Raw genomic sequence first — 24,369 nt, 5'->3', positions numbered from 1 at the left:
TAGAGTATATTATAATCTGACCTTTCAACTGAATCCCAAGAAGAAGGAAAGCAAGATTAGCCATGCTTCTTGGCTTCATGCAGTTCCCTTGCCAACTAACTTGCCTCCTAATTTATATATCCTAATTGTGGCTGTACAGGCAATACTCTGCTGCGACAGACAAGGCAGTGAATAATAAGAAGATGATAACACTAACAATATTATGGTAATACCACCGCCACGTTATTGAGAGACTACTACAAACTAGACAGGCACATTACATACATGATATTTTTTAGCTTCACACCATTCAAGGAAATTATTATTATCAATTTATATATGAGAAAAATGGGGCTCAGAGATGTAAATAACTTGCCCAAAATCACAGATAGTAAAAATGGAGCTATAACTCCAACCAAAGCCTGACTCCAAGTCATATATATATATATATATATACACATATATATGTATGTGTGTGTGTACATATATATACACACACACCTATATATACACACACACACACACACATATATATTTCTTGAGACAGAGTCTCACTCTGTCACCCAGGCTGGAGTGCAGTGACACGATCTCTGCTCACTACAACCTCTGTCTCCTGGGTTCAAGTGATGCTTGTGCCCCAGACTCCTGAGTAGCTGGGATTACAGGCATGCACCACCATGCCTGGCTAATTTTTGTATTTTTTAGTAGAGACAGGGTTTCACCATGTTGGCCAGGCTGGTCTCGAACTCCTGACCTCAGGTGATCCGCCCGCCTCAGCCTCCCAAAGTGCCGGGATTACAGGCATGAGTCACCACGCCCAGCCTCTGACTCCAAGTCATTTTTCTTCCACCATACTATTTAAGAGAATTAGATGATATACTAGAACAACCTTCAGGATTTAGAAAAATGAATAGGTCTTATGAAAGGGCAATGAATTTGCATTATCTTATATTTGCATTTTTCATATACATTATGAGAGAATCTGTGTGGGGAATATATATTGTTACCATGTTATAGATAATAAAAAACAGAGGATCAAAGAGATGAAGTGATTTGCCTAAATTCTCACATCTGGTTGGTACAGGCAACTGGCTATGAATCCACTTTAGCCCCTCAATGTGCTCCATGGACCAGCAGCATCAGCATCACCTGGGAGCTTGTTAGAAACACAATCAACCCTGCCCCTCAAAAAATCTGCATTTCAACAAGATGATTTTGTATGCATATTGAAGTTTGAGAAGCACTGCTTTATATCAGGTTGTACTTTAATTTACTTAAAAAAAGAAAAAAAGACTTAAAGGGATTCATTGTCCATAAAGCAATGACAATCTTTATTTATTTTTTAACAGATAAACTTTTTTTTTCCTAGTTAATGAATATTTTTAACACCTACAATGTGTTAGGTATTGCAGAAAATAAAGCAAATATTTGGAAGGGTTTTAGACTACCTGGCAAAACCACAGCTATATAAAAAAAGTAAGTACAATAAAGTGATACTGGTGCTATGTCAGAAGTGTTTACAAGATAGAATAAAGGCACAAAGAAGTAACAATTAAGAAAAAGGCATAAATATGCTGGGCATGGGGGCTCACACCTGTAATCCTAGCACAGGCCAAGGCAGGGAGATCAGTTGAGGCCAGGATTTTGAAACCAGCCTGGGTAACATAGTAAGAACCCATCTCTACAAAAAATAGCCAGGTGTGGTGAGGCATGCCTGTAGTTCGAACTACTCAGGAGACTGAGGCAGGATGACCGCTGGAGCACAGGAGTTTGAGACTGCAGTGAGCTATGATCACGACACTGCACTCCAGGCCTGGGCAACAGAGTGAGACCCAAATAAAACAATTATTTTTTGTTCCCTTCCATTCTGTTCACTAGATTTGCATCCTTTTACACGTTTCTAAGAAAGTGATGCAGTCGTTGCATGATCATCTGGCTGCTGTTAATAATGTTCCAATTCCTACTGCTTGAAAAAGTGAACTATCATATTCCATTTTTTGCTTTTAAGAGATGAACTTTTTAATTTAATTTAATTTTAATTTTTTTTTTTGAGACAGGGTCTTGCTCTGTTGCCCAGGCTGGAGTACAGTGGTGTGATCTTGGCTTACTGCAGTCTCCACTTCCCGGGTTCAAGTGATCATTTCAACAGGGAATTCAAGTTGGAGATTTTTTTGAGACAGAGTCTTGCTCTGTTGCCCAGGCTGGAGTGCAGTGGCATGATCTTGGCTCACTGCAACCTCCACCTCCTGGGTTCAAGCAATTTTTGTGCCTCAGCCTCTCGAATAGCTGGGATTACAGGTGTGTGCCACCACACCCAGCTGAGTTTTGTATTTTTAATGGAGACGGGGTTTCACCATGTTGGCCAGGGTGACTTCAAGTGATCCACCCACCTTGGCCTCCCAAAATGCTGAGATTACAGGCGTGAGCCACTGCGCCTGGCTGGGTCTATAGCATTTTAGTAATAGATTACAAATCTTGTACCTGAATACAGGTTATTTTTGCCAGAAATCAGAAGCCTGGGAATAGAGTTGATCTGCTTAGTCAAGCTGTACCATTTGCAACCTGCTAAATGCAATATGGGGATAATATGCCAACTTACTGTAGCATCAAACGTCCTCTTTAAGGTAAGCAGTTCAAAAATGACGCAGCCTACTGCCCAGATATCAGACTTGAAATTGTACTTTACTCCTTGACAGAGCTCTGGAGACATGTAATATGGGGTTCCCACAAGCTGAGCAACAAAGAAACAATCAAAGAATAACTTCTTTTCTGAAGTAACTATGTTAACATTTCAACAGCTTAATTAAATTTCCTAGGAACTAGTCATAACAACCATAAAACATTCATCAGCAGATTCCAAAATGGTTTTTATGAGATGATGCCACTATGGAAAGAAATCTTATTCATATCAAACCTCTTGGGTCAATTATAAAGGGACAATCTCTGTGATAAAGGGACTGTGGTAACTTGAGGGGCTCAATAGCTCTGTGATTCCTAGATCACAGAGGCTTCAGGCATTCTGTGAAGACTGAATGACTTTACACATACTTAAAGACATACTTAGTAAAAGTTCACCAATGGGAAAAAAACCCAAACACTGGCAGTGGGGAGATGGTAACTGAATGAAGGAATTAGATGTTCTAACTAAAATACGCATAATGAAACTTTTAAAATGCCCAATTTGGCATCTGTTATACTAACACAGCTAGTGAATTTCCTTTGAATTTGAAAAAGATTTTCTGACTTCAAAAATAAATTTGGAAATAAAAATGTCCTAAGAAGTCATGCCTCTCCTAAGATGAGATATAATGAATGCCCTAGCAGCTCTAATAAAACTCACAGTCAGCTTTAATCAGCAAAGCAAAGCAAATTTCAGATGGCTTACATGGCTTTTATAAATTTTCGTATCATTCCTTCTTTGCATTTAACTAGCTAAAAAAAGTCAAGTCTTGGTTTTATCAGATTGTTCTTGATGAGAAAAATCCATATAAAGACATGATTGCTTCTTCAGAAGCTCACTTTGGCCTCCATCATAGAAACATCTGAGTCCCTGAAGCAGAGACTCCAAACCCTAAACATCTAAATTGCTTGCAGGCAAACCTTGACATTATTAAAAAAAAAAAATTATTGGCCAAAATCAGTTTTCAATTTCTTTTAACGACAGAGCATTGCGAAACTAGAATAATAATAACTGGGTTTTATAATTCCTAAAAGGATAAGATTACTGTCCTAAAGATCAACTTATGTCTACTCTTTACCAATGATCTTTCTCAAAATCACGTGAGAGGGGACCCCTGTGCAGTTCAGACTGTGTATAATATTAAAGAATAGATTGTTCTCTGAGCATCAGCCTTCACTTGTAATATAGGGGTTCTCTTTGAACCAGAAGCATTCAAAGGAAAAACAAAGAGATGTCTAACACCTTGAGCTCAAACATTAAATAAGAGATAAAGTGAAATCTACTAAAGATCCTAACCTGGACAAAACAGTAAAGCATTTTGTTGCTTTTAGATAAGTCCCTAATCAGTGTTGGAAAAAGGCTATGATGTCAGAGCTGTAACGTGGGCAATGACTTAAATGCCTGCTAGTGGGCCCAGGAAAAAGACTTCTGAAGACATGCATTAAAAGTATGGAGAACTTGCAAGAATATTGAGAAAAGTATGCAAGATGTAGGGAGTATAGTTATATTTCACAGAGCTAGAAAAGAAAATAAAAATTAAGACAAGGGCAACACATACCGTCTCAGCCATAGAATACTCAGAATTAAGTTTCTTTGCTAGGCCATAATCTCCAAGTTTTATCAGGTTTGCCTTGGTCAGAAAAATATTTAATGTCTTTATATCTCTGAAAAAAAAAGATGCTGCAAATTAAGTTCACACAAATAATTGTTTTATTTCACCCCCCGTCTTGCCCAGGATCGTTACAGAATAAAAATGAGTGTGGGCCGGGTGCAGTGGCTCACATCTGTAATCTCAGCACTTTAGGAGGGCAAGGCAGGAGGATTGCTTGAGGCCAGGAGTTCTACACCAGCCTGGGCAACATAGTGAGACCCCATCTCTACAAAAAATAAATTAGTCAGGAGTGGTGGCATACACTTGTAGTCCTAGCTTCTCGGGAGGCTAAAGCACCTGAGAATCAGTTGAGCCCAGGAGGCTGAGGCTGCAGTGAGTCATGATTGCACCACTACATTCCAGCCTGGGCAACAGGGTGAGACCCTGTCTCAAAAACTAAAACAAAATAAAACAAAAAATAAAACAAAAAAAGAGTGTTACCCACAGTGGTCATCACTTTCACATGCTATTTAACACTGAAGCTGGGACTTTAAAGGAGTGAAGGCAGAGAATTAACTTCATCCTCTAGGGCTTCACAGCATAGAAATATCTCCCATACTACTGAAGCTATTAGGAAAAGTTGAGAGGGTCAGATGAGGAAAATGGTGCTCTAGGTAACCATAATTCCCATAAGATACCACACCTCTTCAACTATCACTTATGACTTGAATTAAGTGGTATCAAGGCAACTTTAACAAACTTGGTTGGTGTCAAAGTTTCAAATAATCTGTTAAGGCAAGAGAAGAGGCCTACATGTCCCTGCAACGATATGATTAGGCCATTTAGTCATCTAAATAAAATCACAGGCTATTTTTCTAAAGATGAATTGACCATATGTAAAACAAAATGAACTGTGCCTGGTTCACTATGGCTTCCTTTATTGAAAGATGCGAATAAACCAGAACAATATACTTTGTTATGTTTAAAAAGAAAATAACAACATGCAACAGAAGCCATTTAATAGCTATCAAGAAATATATGTTAACTGAATGAACAAACCAATAAAAAAAGAAATGTTAGTGTATTATAATTAATCTCTGGCACCAGTCAATGACTCACTTAAGAAGGGCATAATGATGTGAAAATGTTATTGAGATGCTTCTCTTCTATAGGTAGAAATGAATGGAAACGTGCTTGTTTTTAAAGATCTGGTAAATTTGTATAATTAATTGTACAGAGTGAAGAGGCTTTTATTTAAATTAAAAGAGCTTAATTATAGAATTAAAAAGAATTGCCAATTATTATTGCTGTGAATTCTTTTTTTTTTTTGAGACGGAGTCTCGCTCTGTCGCCCAGGCTGGAGTGCAGTGGCGCAATCTCGGCTCACTGCAAGCTCCGCCTCCCGGGTTCACGCCATTCTGCCTCAGCCTCTCCGAGTAGCTGGGACTACAGGTGCCCGCCACCAGGCCCGGCTAATTTTTTGTATTTTTAGTAGAGACAGGGTTTCACTATGGTCTCGATCTCCTGACCTCGTGATCCACCCGCCTCCGCCTCCCAAAGTGCTGGGATTACAGGCGTGAGCCACCACGCCTGGCCTATTGCTGTGAATTCTTACCAAACACGACTTCTAATGGTGTCCTTCTAGGCTTTACTGATGAATTAACAAACTGAACTCTAAAATGTTTGTCTGTAAAATGACTAAGTAGTACTTGGCTACTGAGGAGACTCTTCCTAGATCATAAACATGGTTTAACCTCAGGGAGTGAAAATAATATTCCTCATTACTTTCCTTTCCTAATGATATCAATGGAAAAACTCTTGGCTGCTTAACCAAGAAAATAAAAGTGTTGTTGGGGGGGTATCCAGGGTAGGGGCTGAATTGGTAGAGAAGAATCCATCCATAAATTTTTTTTACTTCTTACCTATGAAGGATTCCAGCTTTATGGATGCAGCTCACTGCTGAAACAATCTGAAATAGGTACCACACCACCATCTGCAGAGAAAAAATAAATATTTGGATTAGAAACAAAAAGCTCCATTTAAGTAAATACACACACACAAACAAACAAAACAAAGAAAGCTGCAAACAGAAGTTATAATTCAACATGACTTGACATCTCCTCCTTGCAGGTTGAGTAGGCAAAGAAAAGTGAAGGGGTAAAAAAACACAAAAAAACAGGTTCCTCATAAAATAGTTCCAATGTCATTATAATATATAGTATGGTAAAGCAGACATGTGGAAAAACTCAGGAAGAATGCAAAGTTATAGAAAACTGGGCATACCAGTATGCAGTAATAGAATCAGGAAAGAAAGCCCACAGAGAATCATGATGTGGAGGTAAAACGTTTAGGAAGCAGCTATAGACAGCTTCCTTGTTAGAGGTTTCTTTTCTCATGAATATCAGAGCCTGGAAGGAGTCTGAACAAAAGAAAAAAAACACTCTTCATTATTGGAAGAGTAAATACAGAACTAGAATGCAAGAATTACAACACTACAATTCTAACTTCCTTCCATAGAAATATGAATTACCTCTTCCTCAAACAACTTGTCCTTCTGACGAAGGATTTTGTCATACAGGTTCCCTCCTGCAATTAAACAAGACACAGGTTTGAATTGTTTAATACAGATCAAAGCTTGGCTCCTGTAACAGGATTTTTTAGGTGACACAAGGAAATGAAGGATTCTGCTTTCTCTTCATAGGCAACTACTTCTTTTGACTTTTCACATGGGCACAAAACTCTTCCCATCTCTCAAGGACTGCATCGGAAATATTCTTCAAAGATCTCCCTCTCTAACACAAGAGGCTTAATAAAAAAAAGACATTTTTAGAAAAGATGTGAGTAAAGACCATTCTTGTTCCCAACAAGTGAAGTATATTCAAAATCAGATTTCTTTTCTAGAACTCTCCTTTAAGGACTCTACAATATTTTTTGTAACAACTCTCCCAGTTGTGACTACTATAACATTGGGATTAGGCTGGGCACATTGGCTCACGCCTATAATCCCAGCACTTTGGGAGGCTGAGATGGGCGAATCGTTTGGGTTCGGGAATTCAAGACCAGCCTGGGCAATACAGCAAAACCCTGTCTCTACCAAAAATACAAAAAATTAGACGGCTGTTGGGGCATGTGCCTGTGGTCCCACCTAATCAGGAGGCTAAGGTGGGAGGATCGCCTGAGCCTGGGAGGCGTAGGTTGTAGTGAGCTGAGATCGCACCACTGCACTCCAGGCTGAGTGACAGTGAGAGTCTATTTCAGGAAAAAAAGAAAAAAATTGGATTACACCTGTGATGCAATGTTTTGTATTTATAGGGTATATATTGACAAATTTTCTACTTCACACCGAAAAATTTCCCAAAATTTTGAGTCTACCCCTAGACTGCTTCCTATCATTACTCTCTTTGCTAATTCCTTTCTGTGGAATAAGTGTGAATTTACTTCTCTCTTTCCTTTACCAAGTAATACAGACTGCAAGTAATCATGGTTCATCTTACATCCCACCTGCAACTATAACTTACACTTTAGCCCTGGGTTTTTACAACTTCTTTTCCCCTGCAACTTAATAAGTCAGTTTCAATAAATGTATCATGTGTTCCAATTCTTCCTAATCACAAAAGAAGTTAACTACCTAGGGCTTCTGCTACTTGGAAAATTTTTAACAGAATCTTGTATATGGCATTGATCACCAATGATCATAACATACAAGAGTTTACACAAGAAAGTCATAAGTGACGAATATGCTGGGACCTCTTTAGCATGCAGTTCAGAAAAGGGCTTTGGAGGTTCTCTTGTGCAACAAGATGATTAACAGCTAATACAGTATGTAGCAAACACTTTCTACCTACCAAGCAGTATGCATGTAATACAACAATCCTAGAAAGTAGGTACTGTTATCAACAAACTTTTTTTTTTTTTGAGATGGAGTCTCGCTCTGTCACCAGGCTGCAGTGGCATGATCTCCACTTACTGCAACCTCCAACTCCCCGGTTCAAGTGACTCTCCTGCCTCAGCCTCCCGAGTAGCTGGGATTACAGGCATGCGCCACCATGCACAGCTAATTTTTGTTATTTTTAGTGGAGACTGGGTTTCACCATGTTGGCCAGGATGGTCTCGATCTCCTGACCTTGTGATCCGCCCACCTCAGCCTCCCAAAGCATTGGGATTACAGGCGTGAGCCACCACACCCAGGCTTTTTTTTTTGAGATAGGGTCTGGCTCCATCGCCCAGGCTGGAGTGCAGTGGTCTGAGCTCACTGCAACCTCTGCCTCCCAGTCTCAAGCTATCCTCCCTCCTCAGCCTCCCAAGTAGCTGTGACTACAGGTGCACACCACCCAGCTATTTTTTTTGTATTTTTGGTAGTGACAGGGTTTCACTATGTTGCCTAGGCTTTCCTCAAACTCCTATGCTCAAGTGATCTGCTTGTCTTGGCTTCCCAAAGTGCTGGGATTCCAGGTGTGCACTGTCCCTGGCCAACAAACTCATTTTAAAATGAGGAAACTGCTGGGCGCAGTGGCTTAAGCCTGTAATCCCAGCACTTTGGGAGGCGGAGGTGGGCGGATCACCTAAGGTCAGGAGTTCGAGACCAGCCTGGCCAACGTGGCAAAACCCTGTCTCTACTAAAAATACAAAAATTAGCTGGGCATGGTGGCGCATGCCTGTAATCCCAGCTACTCGGGAGGCCGAGGCAGGAGAATCGCTTGAACCCATGAGGCAGAGGTTGTGGTGAGCCAAGATGGCGCCACTGCACTCCAGCCTGGGCAACAAGAGTAAAACTCCATCTCAAATAATAATAATAATAATAATAATAATAATAATAATAATAATAAAAAAATGAGGAAACGGAGGCACAGAGATGTTAAGTTTCTTGCCAAGGTTATAGAGCTAGAAAGTAGAGAAACTTGGTTTTAGAGTCTATTTTCTTAACAACTAGGCTATATTGCTATCTTAGAAGCAAAATGATCTGAAGAAATCAGGGACCAGATAAATAGGGCCATGCTTTACCATATATCACTTTCACTCAGTTATGATCTTTGGACCACTTTTCAATAGGATAGCTTTAGCTGAAGACGATATAAATAAATATCACCTATAAGACCTTATTAAATACTGTATCAAGTGCTGCCAAGCCACACTCTGGTTAATTAATGTCATTTCATAAAGAAAAACCTTGAAAAATAAATGTAAAATCCAACCGAAGAAAAGATAGTTTGAAAATGGAACTGTAATCACAAGAGAAAATTTGGGTATGCAGGGGAAAATCCCTCTCCTTATTTCGTACACCACTTCAAAAATTCTCCATGGCCTGAAAAGTTTCTCTTAAACTCTAGAAATTCATTTAAAGTTTTTATCACTGTATATGTCTCTTCTTATATTCTTCTCCTCAAGGTAATTATGAGTCTAAGAAAGTCTTGCTGGAGAAAGTCCCACTGAACTCTATCTTACCATTACAATATTCCAGCTCAATCAGCAGGGTGGTATTGTCCATGAAGTGATTGTAGTAGGCAATAATGTTGTCATGCTGCAGCAGTGCCAGAATAACAATCTCATTCAAGGCATCACGACGTTCCTTCTCAGACAGACGGGTCAAATCAACTTCCTTCCACACAACCAGTGAGTCATCCTAAACACAGTAACAGAGGTATCGTGCTTTTCCTCTTGCCTGGCAGCAAATGAATCCACACCTAGATCTGCAAGCCTAGAAGAAAACTTCCTAGAGGGGCAGAGACTGACTCCTCTTATTTTTTCCTTTTAACAGACTTTAAAGGTTATGTGTACAATTTAGCATTATAATTTATTGCAGGACAGGGGAAGTAAAGCATTAAGACGTTGTTGTCACACTTAATTTGCATGATGTCAGTTCCAGGTAAAAATATGGGCTGGGGATAGATCTCAAAAAGATTCTATTGAGGATAGTATGACAGACTGCTAATCATGATGGTGATTATGGCAGGGCAAGAATACTGGAGAAGCAGAGAACTGGGGAGCAATTATCTATAGCTGGTCACAGCTTCTAAAATGAAAATACTAAACTTGCCTCTAGTTTTATAAATTTAGACTTCCTTAGTGATTTTCACTTACCCTTTCTGGATAAGAATAAGTCATGCCCCCTTTTGCAACTCTATAATCTCCTCTCACACTTTTATGTATCCTGTAGCTCCTGATGTCTACTATCTTTTTTTTTTTTTAGAGATAGGGTCTCACTCTGTTGCCCAAACTAGAATGCAGTCATAGCTCATTTCAGCTTTGAACTCCTGGGCTGAAGCAATCCTCCCACCTCAGCTTCCCCAGTAGTTGGGACTACAGGCACGCACTGCCACACTCAGCTAAAATTTTTTTTTTTTTTTAAGAGATGGGGTATCACTGTGCTGCCCAGGCTGGTCTAGAACTCCTGGCCTCAAGCGACCCGACCACCTTGGCCTCCCAGTTGTTGGGATTACAGGCATGAGCCACTGTGCCTGGCCTCATTCTTTGCTGACACTGCTTCCTAGCCCAGGAGCATCTCCACCTATGTAACCCTCCCCATTCTTTTGAATGCCTCTGCCGAGCCTTTACAATGTTTTTGAAAAGACTCTGATGAACCTTTCACTGTAACCATGTCTTTAATTTTTAGAACCCATACACTGAAATATTTGTCCATTCTTTTCATATCTCTACGTATGCAACTTAATGCTATTTGTTTACTAACAATGGTCAACTTATTTTCCTACTGAAATATAAGCTTCTAGAGAAAAAGAGTGCTTCTGAACTTTTGTAAATTCACAGATCTAATAAATATTTGGTGATAATGGATAACGCTATGCAATTTTTGGGAAGTGTAATCAAATTTAACTCAAAACAAACCCAGTAATAAAGTTCAACAGGATAATAATAAAAAGGCAATGGGCAAGATGTAAGACTTTAGTTCTAGTCCAAGATTTACTTATAACTTAAGTGAGCAAGTCACTTAAGTATACTGTTTTAGTTTCTCTAACTAAAATATAGAAATAATGATCCTTATCTCCTCTTTCTCATTGAGTGCAAAAAAGAAAACAGACTACTAAGAATAACTCTAACATCATATATTAACGTGGCATCAGTATAAAAAAGAACACTTAAAAATATTCTCTTGCAACCACTTCTCTCCATCTTTCAGCCTTAAAGTATGCTGGCTTGGAACACACACCAGAACTGCAGATGGATTTCTGATGGATGAATCACCTTCAGCAACCCCAGCAAGTTCTCATTAAATGTTTACCCTAAAGTAAGATTTTATGATCAAATCCAATGTATCGTTAGTTTTCGGAAGTAGAATAATCACTGCAGGGTTTTACACTAGTATATATTATCTTGGGATTCCGTGATCCATGGATCTCTCCAAAGGATGTGCATATGTGCAAATGTGTTGATAGAGGGGGTAAGATTACTTTGCTTATGTTAGGTTCTCAAAGGGGTCCTTGTGCCCCCCAAATTAAGAATGGCTTAGAATATACCAACAAAGTATTTCCCATGCATAAACCCTGCAGGATAAACACTGATAAAGAACCAACACACAAAGATCTTCCCAATAAGCTTCAAGAAAAGCTTCCAACTGAGTGATCACTGCTGAACTTAAAGATAATGACAAAAATAACGGAGTTGCCACGGGTGTGGGGATTTTGAAGCTTTGCCCCTCCTCCTCACCCCGACCTTGAAGAACTATATATACAGCATGAGAGGAAGGAAGTTTTGGCAATACCTCACATTCGTATACCACTTTAATTTACAGAACAAGAGCCTTCGTTTGATTCTCAAGATAATCTTAAAAAAAAAAAGGAAAGATGATTTCAGGGTATTATCAGTAAGCCCATTTTACAGATGGGGAAACTAAAGCTCAGAGACGGTTAGGTAACTTAGGTCCATCAAAAATGACTAGTCAAACCAATGATCTAGCCAATTTCTAGTGCCGGTGAGTGAGAAGAGTGGTGAAGACCCTAAGACATATACCCTGTGGGCGCCTAAAGCACTAAGCTCACGACGCTGGGAAAGCGGGGCCGAGAAGGAGGGACTCGGGGCGACCCGACAGCGCCAGACAGGGCGGCCGGTGCCGAGGGCCGCTACCTCGGTGCGGCGGTACAGCGTGGCTTCCCCGAAGGCGCCGCGGCCCAGGACGCGGATGGGGATGTAGTGCAGCTCCTCCTGCTCCGCCGCGCCGCCGCTGGCTCGCGGCCCCTGACTGGCGCTAGGCCCCGGACTCGAGTCCCCGCAACCCCCGGACTCGCTCCCAAAGTCCGAGTTGATGGAATCGCAGTGTCGCTCGTACTCGCCCAGCACCGACATGGCGGCGGCCGCGGGCCTTGGGGACCAGCCTGCGTATGCCCGGAGGCGCTGGCCGCGCTGCGTCCCGCTCGCTTCAGATACCGGCCCGCGGATCCATCAGCCCAGCAACCCCGCGAAGCTCCATGGTGGCTCCTGCCCCCCGACCCGGAAACAGTTCTCTGTGTTTCCGGCCTGGCTGAGTTTCCTCCGCCTTTGCTTGCCCGCTTGGGTAGTCCAGCGGCCAAGGCTTCCCGCTTTCGGGGAAGGCCTGCAAAGTGAGGCCTCGGGCTGGGGTTGGCGGGCGCGTGGTGGGAACCGCGTGGAACCGAAGGGCTCCCACGGGAACAAGGGCTTCACTGACGGTACGGCCTCTCGGGTCTATTGACCCTCTTCTGCCTCCCCGGTCCAGACCCATACAACTTCGAGGTCCAGAGGTCGTCCAGTCTCATCTTGACGTCAGGTCTGTGACAAGAGGGTGATTGGGGAAGCATTCCCAGTGTACACATTCCCCATTCCAACGTTGGACAGCATTCTTTTTTAGAGAGATAGTATAGTAAAGATAATATGGCCGGGCAAGGTGGCTCACGCCTGTAATCTCAGCATGTTAGGAAGCCGAGGCGGGCGGATCACCTGAGGTCAGGCGTTTGAGACCAGCCTGACCAACTGGTGAAACCCTGTCTCTATAAAAATACAAAAATTAGCCAGGCGTGGTGGCAGGCACCTGTAATCCCAGCTACTCGAGAGGCTGAGGCAGGTGAATCACTTGAACCCGGAAGGAGGAGGTTGCAGTGAGCCGAGATCGCGCCACTACACTCCAGCCTGGATGACAGAGCGAGACTTCGTCTCAAAAAAAAAAAAAAAAAAAAAAAAAATATATATATATATATATATATATATATATATATGTAGACAGCCTAAATGTCTGCCTCCTGTCATCTCGGTCCCTGGGCCGAGTTCTTCCTCCCAGGGCCATCCTAACTCCTTCCCTCTTCTACACAACTCCAAAAATATTTTAAGTAAACTCTCCTGACACTTTCCTTCCCCCCTGTCTCTTTTTCCAGATACAATTTATTCTATGTGTTTTTCCAGATATTTGACCATATGATCTCATGAAACATTCTTTGAGCACTCGGTGCCACACACTGTTTGGGAACAGAACATCTGCAATAACGTTCTCCCTACCGTCAAGTAGGAAAACAGCAATACGGTGAACAATAGGTGTTCCATCAGTTATGTGACCTTGGGCAACTTCTCATCTCCAAGCTTGTTTTGTTGTGAGAATATGGTCTATATCACAGACATAACAGCTAACATTTATTGAGTGTTATGTTCTGGGTACTATGCTAAAGGTTTTTTACGTATTATCCCACATTATTATGTATTATCCTGTGTATTATGTATTATCCTAACATTCCCATTTTACAGAAACAGAGGTACCTAAGTAACCTGCTTAATGTGACAGACCTAGTAAGAGGGAGCTGGGAAGTTGAACCCAGAAATCTGAAAAAGCAGGATGTGATGGGGCTAAGAGAAAGCCATGTGCCTAGCCGGGCGTGGTGGCTCACACCTGTAATCCCAGCACTTTGGGAGGCCGAGGTGGGCGGATCACTTGAAGCCTGGAGTTCGAGTTCAGCCTGGCCAACATGGTGAAACCCCGTGTCCACTAAAAATACAAAAATTAGCCGGGTGTGCACACACCTGTAATCCCAGCTACTTGGGACGCTGAGGCACGAGAATTGCTTGAACTGGGGAGGCGGAGGTTGCGGTGAGCCAAGATCATGCCACTGCACTCGAGCCTGGGCAACAGAGTGAGAACCCGTCTCAAATAAATACATAAAAATAAATTGTGTCATATGGATTTGTGAAAAGTTCCTAGTTTAAGAGAGCTTCCATGTAACAGAAAACCACCAGGCAATTAAAACAGTTTCTGTTAGGGATATTAAAGTGCAAGATTCTAGAGAGGCTTTTATGAGTGGCATCTGTGCAAGCCAAACTTGCTGTGTGAGTGTAGGAATATACAAAATGTTAAGTCTAAACAAAGTAGAGAGATCATTCCAGGTAGAGGCCATTCCATCTACATCCTCCTATTAATTAGAAGGCACTTTGAGGATAGGTATTGCCTCTTGTTTATCTAGATAAACTCCAGAGTTTAGTTTGGCTTAAATCTGTTAATTCTATTAGCTGTTAATTCTGTTGTTCTCGGTTAACTCTGTTAAACAGAAAAGATGCTCAATAAATTGTTTCTCAGTCGAATGGGAAAAAAACACTTAAAATTGGGAATGCTGACTTTCAAAGAGGCTGAATAGATTTCAGCCTAAGCTTAAAAATTCATTTTTTTCTGGCACCTTTGCAACAAGGAACTAGTTTTCTATAACTTGGTTGGCCTGAAACTGAATTGTTCTAATGATAATGCATAGATACTACAAGCCTAGAAGAAACATGTCCTATTACAGAGCAGAGACATTCCTGCTGAATTCTTCATTATATTGGATATAACTGAAACTAATTGTCTTACCTTTGAATATTTATAAGTTCAAAAATAGTCAACATTTATTCTAATGGTATAACTTTTTTTTTTTTTTTTTTGGAGACAGTCTTACTCTGTCACCCAGGCTGGAGTGCAGTGGCATGATCTCAGCTCACTGCAACCTCCACCTCCCAAGTTCAAGTGATTCTCATGCCTCAGTCTCCTGAGTAGTTGGGATTACAAGCATCTGCCACCACGCCCAGCTAATTTTTGTATTTATAGTAGAGAGGGTATTCTGCCATGTTGGCCAGGCTGGTCTCGAACTCCTGACCTCAAGTGATTGGCCTGCTAAAGTGTTGGGATTACAGGCATGAGCCACTGCACCTGGCCAAGGTGTAAAATTTTAAAGTGCCTTTGGTTGAAACCAAACTATTTTCACATTTTACTTTAACAAGTGAATGGTTCGAATGCTATTTTGCAGAAGTTTCCAATTTGTGAATGGTAAATTCCCAGGGGCTGTAGAGTTACTGTCAAGATGAAAGAATCTACCAAAGACCAACCCAAGTTTATACCCTTCACTGTCTGCCACAGTAACCATTAGCTACATATAGCTACTGAACACTTGAATTGTGGCTAGTCTAATTTTAAACTATAGATGTGGTATAGCTTGAAATGCACACTGGATTTTCAAGATTTTATATGAAAAATGGAATGCAAAACATCTCATTAACCATTTTTATATTAACTATATGTTGAAATAATATTTTGCGTATATGAGGTTAAATATACTACTAAAAATAATTTTCGGCTGGGCACGGTGGCTCATGCCTATAATCCCAGCACTTTGGGAGGCCGAGGTGAGCAGACCACAAGGTCAGGAGTTCGAGACCATCCTGGCCAACATGGTGAAAACCCAGTCTCTACTAAAAATACAAAAATTACCTGGGCGTGGTGGCGTGTGCCTGTAATCCCAGCTACTCGGGAGGCTGGACAATCAGCAAATTTTACCTGTTTTTTTACTTATTTAATGTGATACTAGAAAATTTAAAATTATACATGCAGCTCAACATTTTATGAGACATCACTGCAACAGACTGAATAAATGATTTATAAAGCATGTATTGGGCCAGGTGTGGTGGCTCACACCTGTAATCCCAGCACTTTGGGAGGCTGAGGTGGGTGGATCACGAGGTTGGGAGTTCGAGACCAGCCTGGCCAACATGATGAAACTCCATCTCTACTAAAAATACAAAATTAGCTGGGCGTGCTGGTACATGCCTGTATTCCCAGCTACTCAGGAGGCTGAGGCAGGAGAATTGCTTGAACTCGGAAGGCGGAGGTTGTGGTGAGCCGAGATCACACCACTGTACTCCAGCCTGAGCAACAAGAGTGAAACTCCGTCTCAAAAAAAAAAAAAAAAAAAGAAAAGAAAAAAAATTATACTCAAATAATGGGAACCACTACTTTACACATTATGGATTCATAATAAAATTTATTTGAGGGAGAATGGAGATGAGGATAAATAGGCCAGCCAGTGAGTGTGCAAAGCACTTCATATTGGCTTTTGGAAAGAAGCTTTGTGAAAAATGTTCAACTGTAAGTGAAAGGAGAGGAGAAAAGACGTTTACCTCCTGGAGTGGGGTTTTGCATTGGATATGATAGGCCTAAAAAGTGAGTCCTGAGGGTTCATATATTGGGGGGGGTCTTTTAGGAATGAAAGGCAAGGGAGATGGCTCTCTGTAGGAGTGATTCTATGTAGTTGCAATTTTAATTGCAAAAACTGCAATTACTTTTGTGCGAACCTAATAGTAACAGTTTCCAAAAGACAGAAGATAAAGAGAATAAAATGCCTAGTTTACAGAACCATATTTGGTCTGAGGATGCATAATTAAGGATTCTTAATTTATATATATATAAAATTTACATATATTACATACAAAAAATATGATAATCTTTTACTAGCTCATATAAACTATCGATCTGCAGTAACTGAAGAATAACAATAACAATATGTTTTCTCTAATTCATCAGGTATAATTTGCCATAATTTAAAACAGAGAAATATGGAAGAATTATCACCAATCCAGACATAGAAGTACTCAAGAGTAACAGAACATACACCTAAAATGGTTTCTGCTAGCCTTTATTTGAGAAAATTTACACAAAAATCCCCAATCCAACATTTACAAGTGAATCTGTATAAACCCCATATGCCTCTTTCCCAAACAAACCGAGAAATGGCTTTATGACAGGGGTCCATGACAATGGTATAACAAGGCTTACTTAAACTGCATCATTCTCATTTATATTATACAGACCATTTTGGATAATATGCTCAAAAATGGAGGAAAGCACATAACACCCCTGATTTTAAAGCTTATTTGCTCTTGTATCAGTCTTTTGTCAAAGGCAAATACTTTTACTTTTTAGATGAAACCAAAATGTAATATCAATTAACTTTTAAACCAAAAGCACAAAGTGTCCCAGTTGATAGTTTTGGCATGAGTAAAGGGAAGGGACATGAAAGAATGTCAACTCCTACAAAGCTTAAGTTTGGGGTCACATTTGGGAACAAAAGCATCAACGAAATAAAATATTCTCTTCTCCTATCTTCTTGACATTTTGTCACATCAGAAGAACATAACTAACAGAGTAGCTTTCATTGCTCCTAAAAAGGGGAAAGGCACCAGTCAGAAATAGGAAAGAAAATCTTGTTAGGCTAACGGTACATGATAGAAATTTCACATTTAAAAGTTTAAAGATGGAGGCTGGGCGTGGTGGCTCACGCGTGTAATCCCAGCACTTTGGGAGGCTGAGGCAGGCAGATCACTTGAGGTCAGGAGTTCGAGACCAACCTGGCCAATATGGTGAAACTCTGCCTCTACTAAAAATACAAAAATTAGCCAGGCGTGGTGGTGTGCGCCTATATTCCTAGCTACTCAGGAGGCTGAGGCAGGAGAATTGCTTGAACCCAGGAGGTGAAGGTTGCAGCGAGCCGAGAGAGCGCCATTGCACTCCAGCCTGGGCGTTGCAGCAAGACTCCGTTCCCGGAAAAAAAAAAAAAAGTTTAAGGATGTATCTTAACCCACATATTATTTTCTCTACTTGGATGCATCCTCTGTAACTTAGTATATGTAATACTATAGATAGACTTTCTCAACATTTGCTGCCTATGCTAAGGATCTGCAGCCAGGTTCTCAGAAGCAGTACCTACCAATTCTCAACAGCAGATGGCAATGTTGTACAAGTTAACGACAGAACTACTTTTATGCCACAGGAGAGTAAGACACAAGGAGTCAAAAGGGGGAAAAAAAAAAGTTTGGGTTCATAGTAGCAGGAACATTAACAGAATAGCCTGAGATTTTAACAGCATAACTCATTCCCTCTTCCACCTTTGTACTTTATCGAGGTCAACACATCAGGGTTCTCTAACAATTCCAGTATTCTGTTTCTTTACTGTAAGATACATGTAATTCTTGCCACTGTGATTAAACAAGCCCTGTAATAGCAGGGTTAAAAAGAGATTACAGAAAGGATAAACTCCTACCTACTTTCTTGGGAGATGTGGGAAAGATTTCAAGTCACAGCATTTTTCATAACTGTTTATAAACATGGTCATTTATATCCACATTATCTCTTATTTACATTAGTTTTGGCCCTTAGGCACCTCATACTCCTACAGTGATTATTGGCTTTGCTTCATAACATGTATTTTTAAGTATTTACTCTCTTAATGGCCCTCAATGTCTATTTTATACATCATATCTCTTAATTCTCTACATGGAACACTGAAGGACAGGAATTAAGTAAGTGACTGGCCATGCAAGAGTTGGAAATTTTACTTATTTTTGCTTGGTAGAAGTTATGTTAAAAATTCAAGCAACCACATATCTAACAGAGGAATTTTATCTAGGATATATAAAAAAACTCTCAAAACTCAATAGTAAAAAGAACAAATGACCTAAATAGAAAATAGACAAAAGACATGAACAGACATTTCACCAAAGAGGATATATAGATGGCAAATTAGCACACGAAAAGATACTCAACATCATTAGCCATTGGAAATGCAAATTAAAACCACATGTGGTATCATTACACACATCTATGTGAATGGTTAAGATAAAAAATAGTAGTAATACCAAACGCTGGTGAGGATGTGAAGAAACTGGATCAATCATACATTACTGTATGAATTGTATGAGTGGCTGTACGTAAAAAGTACAGCCACTCTGGAAAAAGAGTAGGGTAGTTTCTTACAAAAACATACGTGTTCACCATACAACCCAACAGTTGCCCTTCTGAGCATTTATCCCAGAAAATGAAAATGTATGTTCACATAAAAACCTGTACATGAATGTTCACAGCAGCTTTATTAGGGCAAAAAACTGAAAACAACTCTTATGTCCTTTAGTGGGTGAATGGTTAAGCAAACTGTGGTACATCCATACCATGGAATACTACTCAGCAATCAAAAGGAACTGCCCAGACTTCACCACGATGCAATATATGCATGTAAGAAATTTGTACTTATACCCCCTAAATATATAAAACATTTTTAAAAGAAAAAAAGGAAGAAACTATTCATACATGCAACAACTTGGATGGATTTCAAGGGAATTATGCTGAATGAAAAAAGATCAGCCTCATAAGATTACATTCTGTATGATTCCATTCATACAACATTCTTGCGATGACAAAATTAGAGAGATGGAGGACAGAACAGTGGTAGCCACAGGTTGGGGTGAGGTTGTAAGAAAGGGATGTGGCTGTGGCTATAAAAGGGCAGCGCAAGGGATCCATGTGACAGAACTGTTCTGTCTCTTGTGATGGTGGTCACATGAATCTACACGTGATAATATTGCATAGAATTAAATACACATACACGAAAAAAGTTCAAGCAGTTAAGCACAAATATTTTAATTGTCTAAAATGACATTTTCTTTTAAGAGTTATCTACAGTTCAAAGCTCACTTTTATGAGGTGTCACATCCATCACCATTTTAAGACATAAAATCATGAAAAGATATCACCAGAAGCTACGTAAACATTTCAGCTAAGGGTAAAGAGAAAGTGAAGGGTGTTTTCACAAGGAAATTGAAAGAGGGCAATCCAAGTGAAATCAACATGGTCACACAAAAATCTTGGTAAAAGAACTAGAATGGAAGCCCAAGCTGCTGAGCAAGTGAGAGAAGAAAAGAAAGCATAGTCCAAACAGATCACACAAGGGAACCCAGGACAAATGCTGACTTTGGCATTATCTAGGTAACCCCTATTTTTTTGTCATAGGTGACTCTAATAATAGACCTATTGTTGCAAAACCAGTCAAAATCCTACCAAATTAAAAAGAAGTCCCTCATTGACTTTATGGGTGTAGGTGATACCCCATGTCCTCCCACACCAAAAGAGATCAGTTCTGGCAAGAAAGCTCCAACGTGCCTTGATGGTGCTGTTGGTAGGATGCCTTAGGCCAGGCACATCCCAGCGATGTTCTGCTGGCTGAGGTACAAGGTGGGAGGAGAATATGCCTCATTCATTACTCAATCAACTTCTTGGCCTTGAAGAAGCGTCGCAGGTAGAAGACCTGCCAGGTAGCTAGTCCAATGAGACAGAACATTGAAAAGATGCTGAAGTATAGGACCCGAGTGTTTGTTGACTCTAAAAAAAAAACAAAAGCATTGTAAACATAATGAAGTGAGCCTCCTCAGCTGGCTAAACAATGGCAGGGGAGGGGGGTAAAGGCAATTAATTAACTTCACTCTGTCCCTAGGTCTAAGAGTAGGATTTCAGATAATTTTTTTTTTTTTAAAGTTCATTATCCTGGCTGGGCATGGTGTAATCCCAGCCCGTAATCCCAGCACTCTGGGAGGCTGAGGCAGGCAGATCATGGTCAGGAGATCGAGACCATCCTGGCTAACTCTGTCTCTACTAAAAATACGAAAAATTAGCCAGGCATGGTGGCATGCGCCTATAGTCCCAGCTACTTGGGAGGCTGAGGCAGGAGAATCGCTTGAACCCAGGAGGCGGAGGTTGCAGTGAGCCGAGATCGCACCACCGTACTCCAGCCTGAGTGACAGAGCGAGACTACATCTCAAAAATAAGTAAATAAAAATAAAAGTTCATTATCCTATATATAAATGTTGAAAATTACAAAGATTGGTGCCATCAGTTTGATATGGGTATAGACTAATTGAGGATGCTGTCACCTGCCTATCACATTAGGAGTTTCTACTCTCTTGAAAATCTAACAAGGCTCATTTACCTTTAGCAGCAACAACAGCGAAGCAAGCAATTTCCCCTCCATATACCCGCCTTGGCAAAACTGAGAAAAGGGTATACCAGAATTGAAAATTTGGAGACTGTCTCATTTATGGGTCACTTAAGAAGTAAGAGTCGCCTTCCCCCTCACCGTTGGTATCACGCATCTCCTCTTCTCTCTTCTTCATGTAGGCAAAATCATTAACAATAGATTCTGAAAGGTCTTCTAGGCGTCGCAGCTCTACCTCTAATGGTTTGAGCTTCTCGACTTTTGCAATCTGGAAAAGAATGGAATATTTTCAGCTCTCTGAAAACATCGCTTCAGTCAAGAACATAAAGAAGGCAACAGAGGAGTCTTTTTTAAAGTTTCACCAGATTTAAATTCTCTCCTATCAATCATCCTAACATATTTTAAAATTTGGGCTTCTTTCTTTCCCCATAGACTATATCTTTGCATTTCAGACCTTTTTTGATACTTTAATTTTGACTAAAATCTCTTTAGAAGTAATATAATAACCGTAGGCTATAAAGTAAGATATACTATTGTCCCAAGATTTTTTACTTTTTTTTTGAGACAGGGTCTTACTCTGTTGCCCAGGCTGGAGTGCAGTGGCACAGTCTTGGCTCACTGCAGGCTCGACCTCTTGGGCTCAGGCAATCCTCTCGCCTCAGCATCCCAAGTAGCTGGGACCACAGTCATGCACCGCCACACCCAGCTAATTTTTGTACTTTTTCTAGAGATGGGGTTTTGCCATGTTGCCCAGGCTGGTCTCGAACTCCTAAGCTCAAGCAATCTGTCCGCCTTGGCCCCACAAAGTGTTGGGACTACAAGTGTGAGCCACCATGCCCAGCTGATTTTTGACTTTAGTAAAGCACTTTACTTTGCACTTCCACTCATGTCTAAGAAGTAAACTACTGTTAATACAATAAATGTGAGAGTCATATTAGGTCAAACCTGGTTTTAGAAGAAAAACCACTAAATTCATTAAACCTTTGACAGTACATAGGAATGTGAGCATATGTTATTATAGCATTAAAGTAATAATTCAAAATACACAATTAGAGAATTCTGGTTCATATAAATCCTACAACTTTAAGGTTTAGTATCAGAGCTCAGATGTGAGAAAACTGCACTGAATTTTTTATGTATTTTTTTCTTTTAGAATGACACAGCCAGTTATCAAAAGAAATCTACAAGGAATTCCCTGTATGCTGAGGAATAAAGGATGTGAGAAAGAAATTAACTGTCTTCTGCTCTCAAGTTAGACCCCTAAGAAAACTCTTGAGTATCTAATAACTAGAGGCATCTATCACACCAGCAAAGATGTCATTATTGTTTTTTTATCAGTCTTAGATTATGCTTTGCTTTAAAATGGGATACACCACCAGAGCTTTCCAGATCTTTTTTTTTTTTGAGATGGAGTCTCGCTCTGTTGCCAGGCTAGAGTGCAGTGGTGTGATTTTGGCTCACTGCAACCTCCGCCTCCTGGGTTCAAGTGATTCTCCTGGGTTCAAGCCTCCTAAGTAGCTGGGACTACAGGCGCGCACCACCACACCCAGCTAATTTTTCGTATTTTTAGTAGAGATGGGGTTTCACCATGTTGGCCAGGATGGTCTTGATCTCTTGACCTTGTGATCCACCTGCCTCGGCCTCCCAAAGTGCTGAGATTACAGGCGTGAGCCACCATGCCCGGCCAGCTTTCCAGATCTTAAAACTTTTACATACCAGTTGCTCTTAAAGTTTCCACATAGAGAATTATTTAATAATTCTGTTTCTGGCCGGGTGCAGTGGCTCACACCTGTAATCCCAGCACTTTGGGAGGCCGAGGCGGGCGGATCATGAGGTCAGGAGATTGAGACCATTCTGGCTAACAAGGTGAAACCCCGTCTACTAAAAATAAAAAACAATTAGCCGGGCGTGGTGGCGGGTGCCTGTAGTCCCAGCTACTCGGGAGGCTGAGGCAGGAGAATGGCGTGAACCCAGGAGGCAGAGCTTGCAGTGAGCTGAGATTGTGCCACTGCACTCCAGCCTGGGCAACAGAGTGAGACTCCATCTCAAAAAAAAATAAAATTCTGTTTCTTTTTTTTTTTTTTTTTAGGATGGAGTCTCACTCTGTTGCCCAGGCTGGAACAGTGGTATGATCTTGGCTCACTGCAACCTCTGCCTCCCACATTCAAAAAAATCCTCCCACCTAAGCCTCCCGAGTAGCTGGGATTACAGGTGTGCACCACCACACCCGGCTAATTTTTATATGTTCAGTAGAGATGAGAGTTCACCACGTTGGCCAGGCTGGTCTTGAACTCCTGACCTCAGGTCATCCATCCACCTCGACCTCCCAAAGTGCTGGGATTACAGGCGTGAGCCACTGCACCTGGCCTTAATAATTCTGTTTATATATCTGCTTCTTTACTCCCTATTTACTGTACATTCCCTATGGCCCACTTTTTTTTCTCTCCTTTGTTCAATTCATTGTCCTTGTTCTTTCTCTTTGTGAAATGTTAACAGCAGTTAACAAGGGATGAATAGGAGGCATTTATTTTATGTTTTCTTATTATATTCCTCACTAAATGTGTGATGAACAAAAGTTATTTAAAATAAAACAAACTGCTGTTAAGATTGGGATGTAAAAATTGAGTTTATATTTAAGGTCCATAAAAATATGGTGATAGACTTGCGATGATACACCTACGTTTTCTCTCACCAGATGCACATTTTCTTGCATTTGTAAAATGTTGGCTAGAGTTAACGGTGTGACTGGTAACTGCGGAACAGCTTCTGGGTGTAAGATTTAACCAATAGTTAATGCACAGAGCTAACTTTCCTAGGTGAATGGCCAAATGCCAGGTTTTGTCATTAACCCAGAATATATATATCTGTTCATTAATCTCATATAGAGCTGCAGAACAAAAATTCCCCAAGAAAAATACAGGAGCTATACAAGCTGAAACTTAGTCTAACATCTTCCCTCCTGCTCTATACTTCGCCACTCAGAGCTTCCTAAATGAGACAGTATAAAGGAAATGGCATGATACTTCTTAGAGATAAATTATTTAAAGTTCCTTAAATAGAAACTTGCAAAAGAAACTGGAAGTGAAACTATGGCTGTGCCTCTGCCAGCT

General features: G+C 40.6%; 3 protein-coding genes and 1 long non-coding RNA gene across 7 annotated transcripts in view; 2 read left to right on the top strand and 2 right to left on the bottom strand.

The window, feature by feature from the left end:
- Window positions 1–13,365, bottom strand: part of NEK9 (NIMA related kinase 9) — a 46,195-nt gene extending 32,830 nt beyond the window's left edge. For 3 of the 4 annotated variants that reach the window (XM_055288756.2, XM_063644185.1, XM_063644186.1), the window contains exons 1-6: window positions 12,327–12,701; window positions 9,693–9,870; window positions 6,781–6,836; window positions 6,173–6,243; window positions 4,218–4,323; window positions 2,579–2,710 (exon numbers count right to left, since the gene is read on the bottom strand). In XM_055288756.2, coding sequence (XP_055144731.1) covers window positions 2,579–2,710; window positions 4,218–4,323; window positions 6,173–6,243; window positions 6,781–6,836; window positions 9,693–9,870; window positions 12,327–12,545 — 762 coding nt within the window. In that variant the 5' untranslated portion in view covers window positions 12,546–12,701. Of the gene's footprint in view, window positions 1–2,578; window positions 2,711–4,217; window positions 4,324–6,172; window positions 6,244–6,780; window positions 6,837–9,692; window positions 9,871–12,326 lie in introns of all 4 variants that reach the window. The other variant, XM_055288757.2, reaches the window with a different exon arrangement.
- The window catches only part of LOC134737308 (uncharacterized), a 73,804-nt gene extending 56,169 nt beyond the window's left edge, over window positions 1–17,635 (top strand). The window contains exon 2 of the long non-coding RNA XR_010122074.1: window positions 16,183–17,635. This is a non-coding gene — a long non-coding RNA (uncharacterized lncRNA). The remainder of the gene's footprint in view (window positions 1–16,182) is intronic.
- The window catches only part of ZC2HC1C (zinc finger C2HC-type containing 1C), a 63,224-nt gene extending 45,589 nt beyond the window's left edge, over window positions 1–17,635 (top strand). Inside the window, exons 6-7 of the mRNA XM_063644255.1 lie at window positions 11,383–11,490; window positions 17,023–17,635. The gene's annotated coding sequence lies outside the window, so the exon portion shown is untranslated. The remainder of the gene's footprint in view (window positions 1–11,382; window positions 11,491–17,022) is intronic.
- The window catches only part of TMED10 (transmembrane p24 trafficking protein 10), a 46,168-nt gene continuing 38,917 nt past the window's right edge, over window positions 17,119–24,369 (bottom strand). Inside the window, exons 4-5 of the mRNA XM_055288783.2 lie at window positions 21,401–21,527; window positions 17,119–20,649 (exon numbers count right to left, since the gene is read on the bottom strand). Coding sequence (XP_055144758.1) covers window positions 20,528–20,649; window positions 21,401–21,527 — 249 coding nt within the window. The 3' untranslated portion in view covers window positions 17,119–20,527. The remainder of the gene's footprint in view (window positions 20,650–21,400; window positions 21,528–24,369) is intronic.

Source organism: Symphalangus syndactylus, chromosome 8, assembly GCF_028878055.3.
Source record: "Symphalangus syndactylus isolate Jambi chromosome 8, NHGRI_mSymSyn1-v2.1_pri, whole genome shotgun sequence".
NCBI lineage: Eukaryota > Metazoa > Chordata > Mammalia > Primates > Hylobatidae > Symphalangus > Symphalangus syndactylus.
This window is presented reverse-complemented; position numbering and strand designations above follow the sequence as displayed.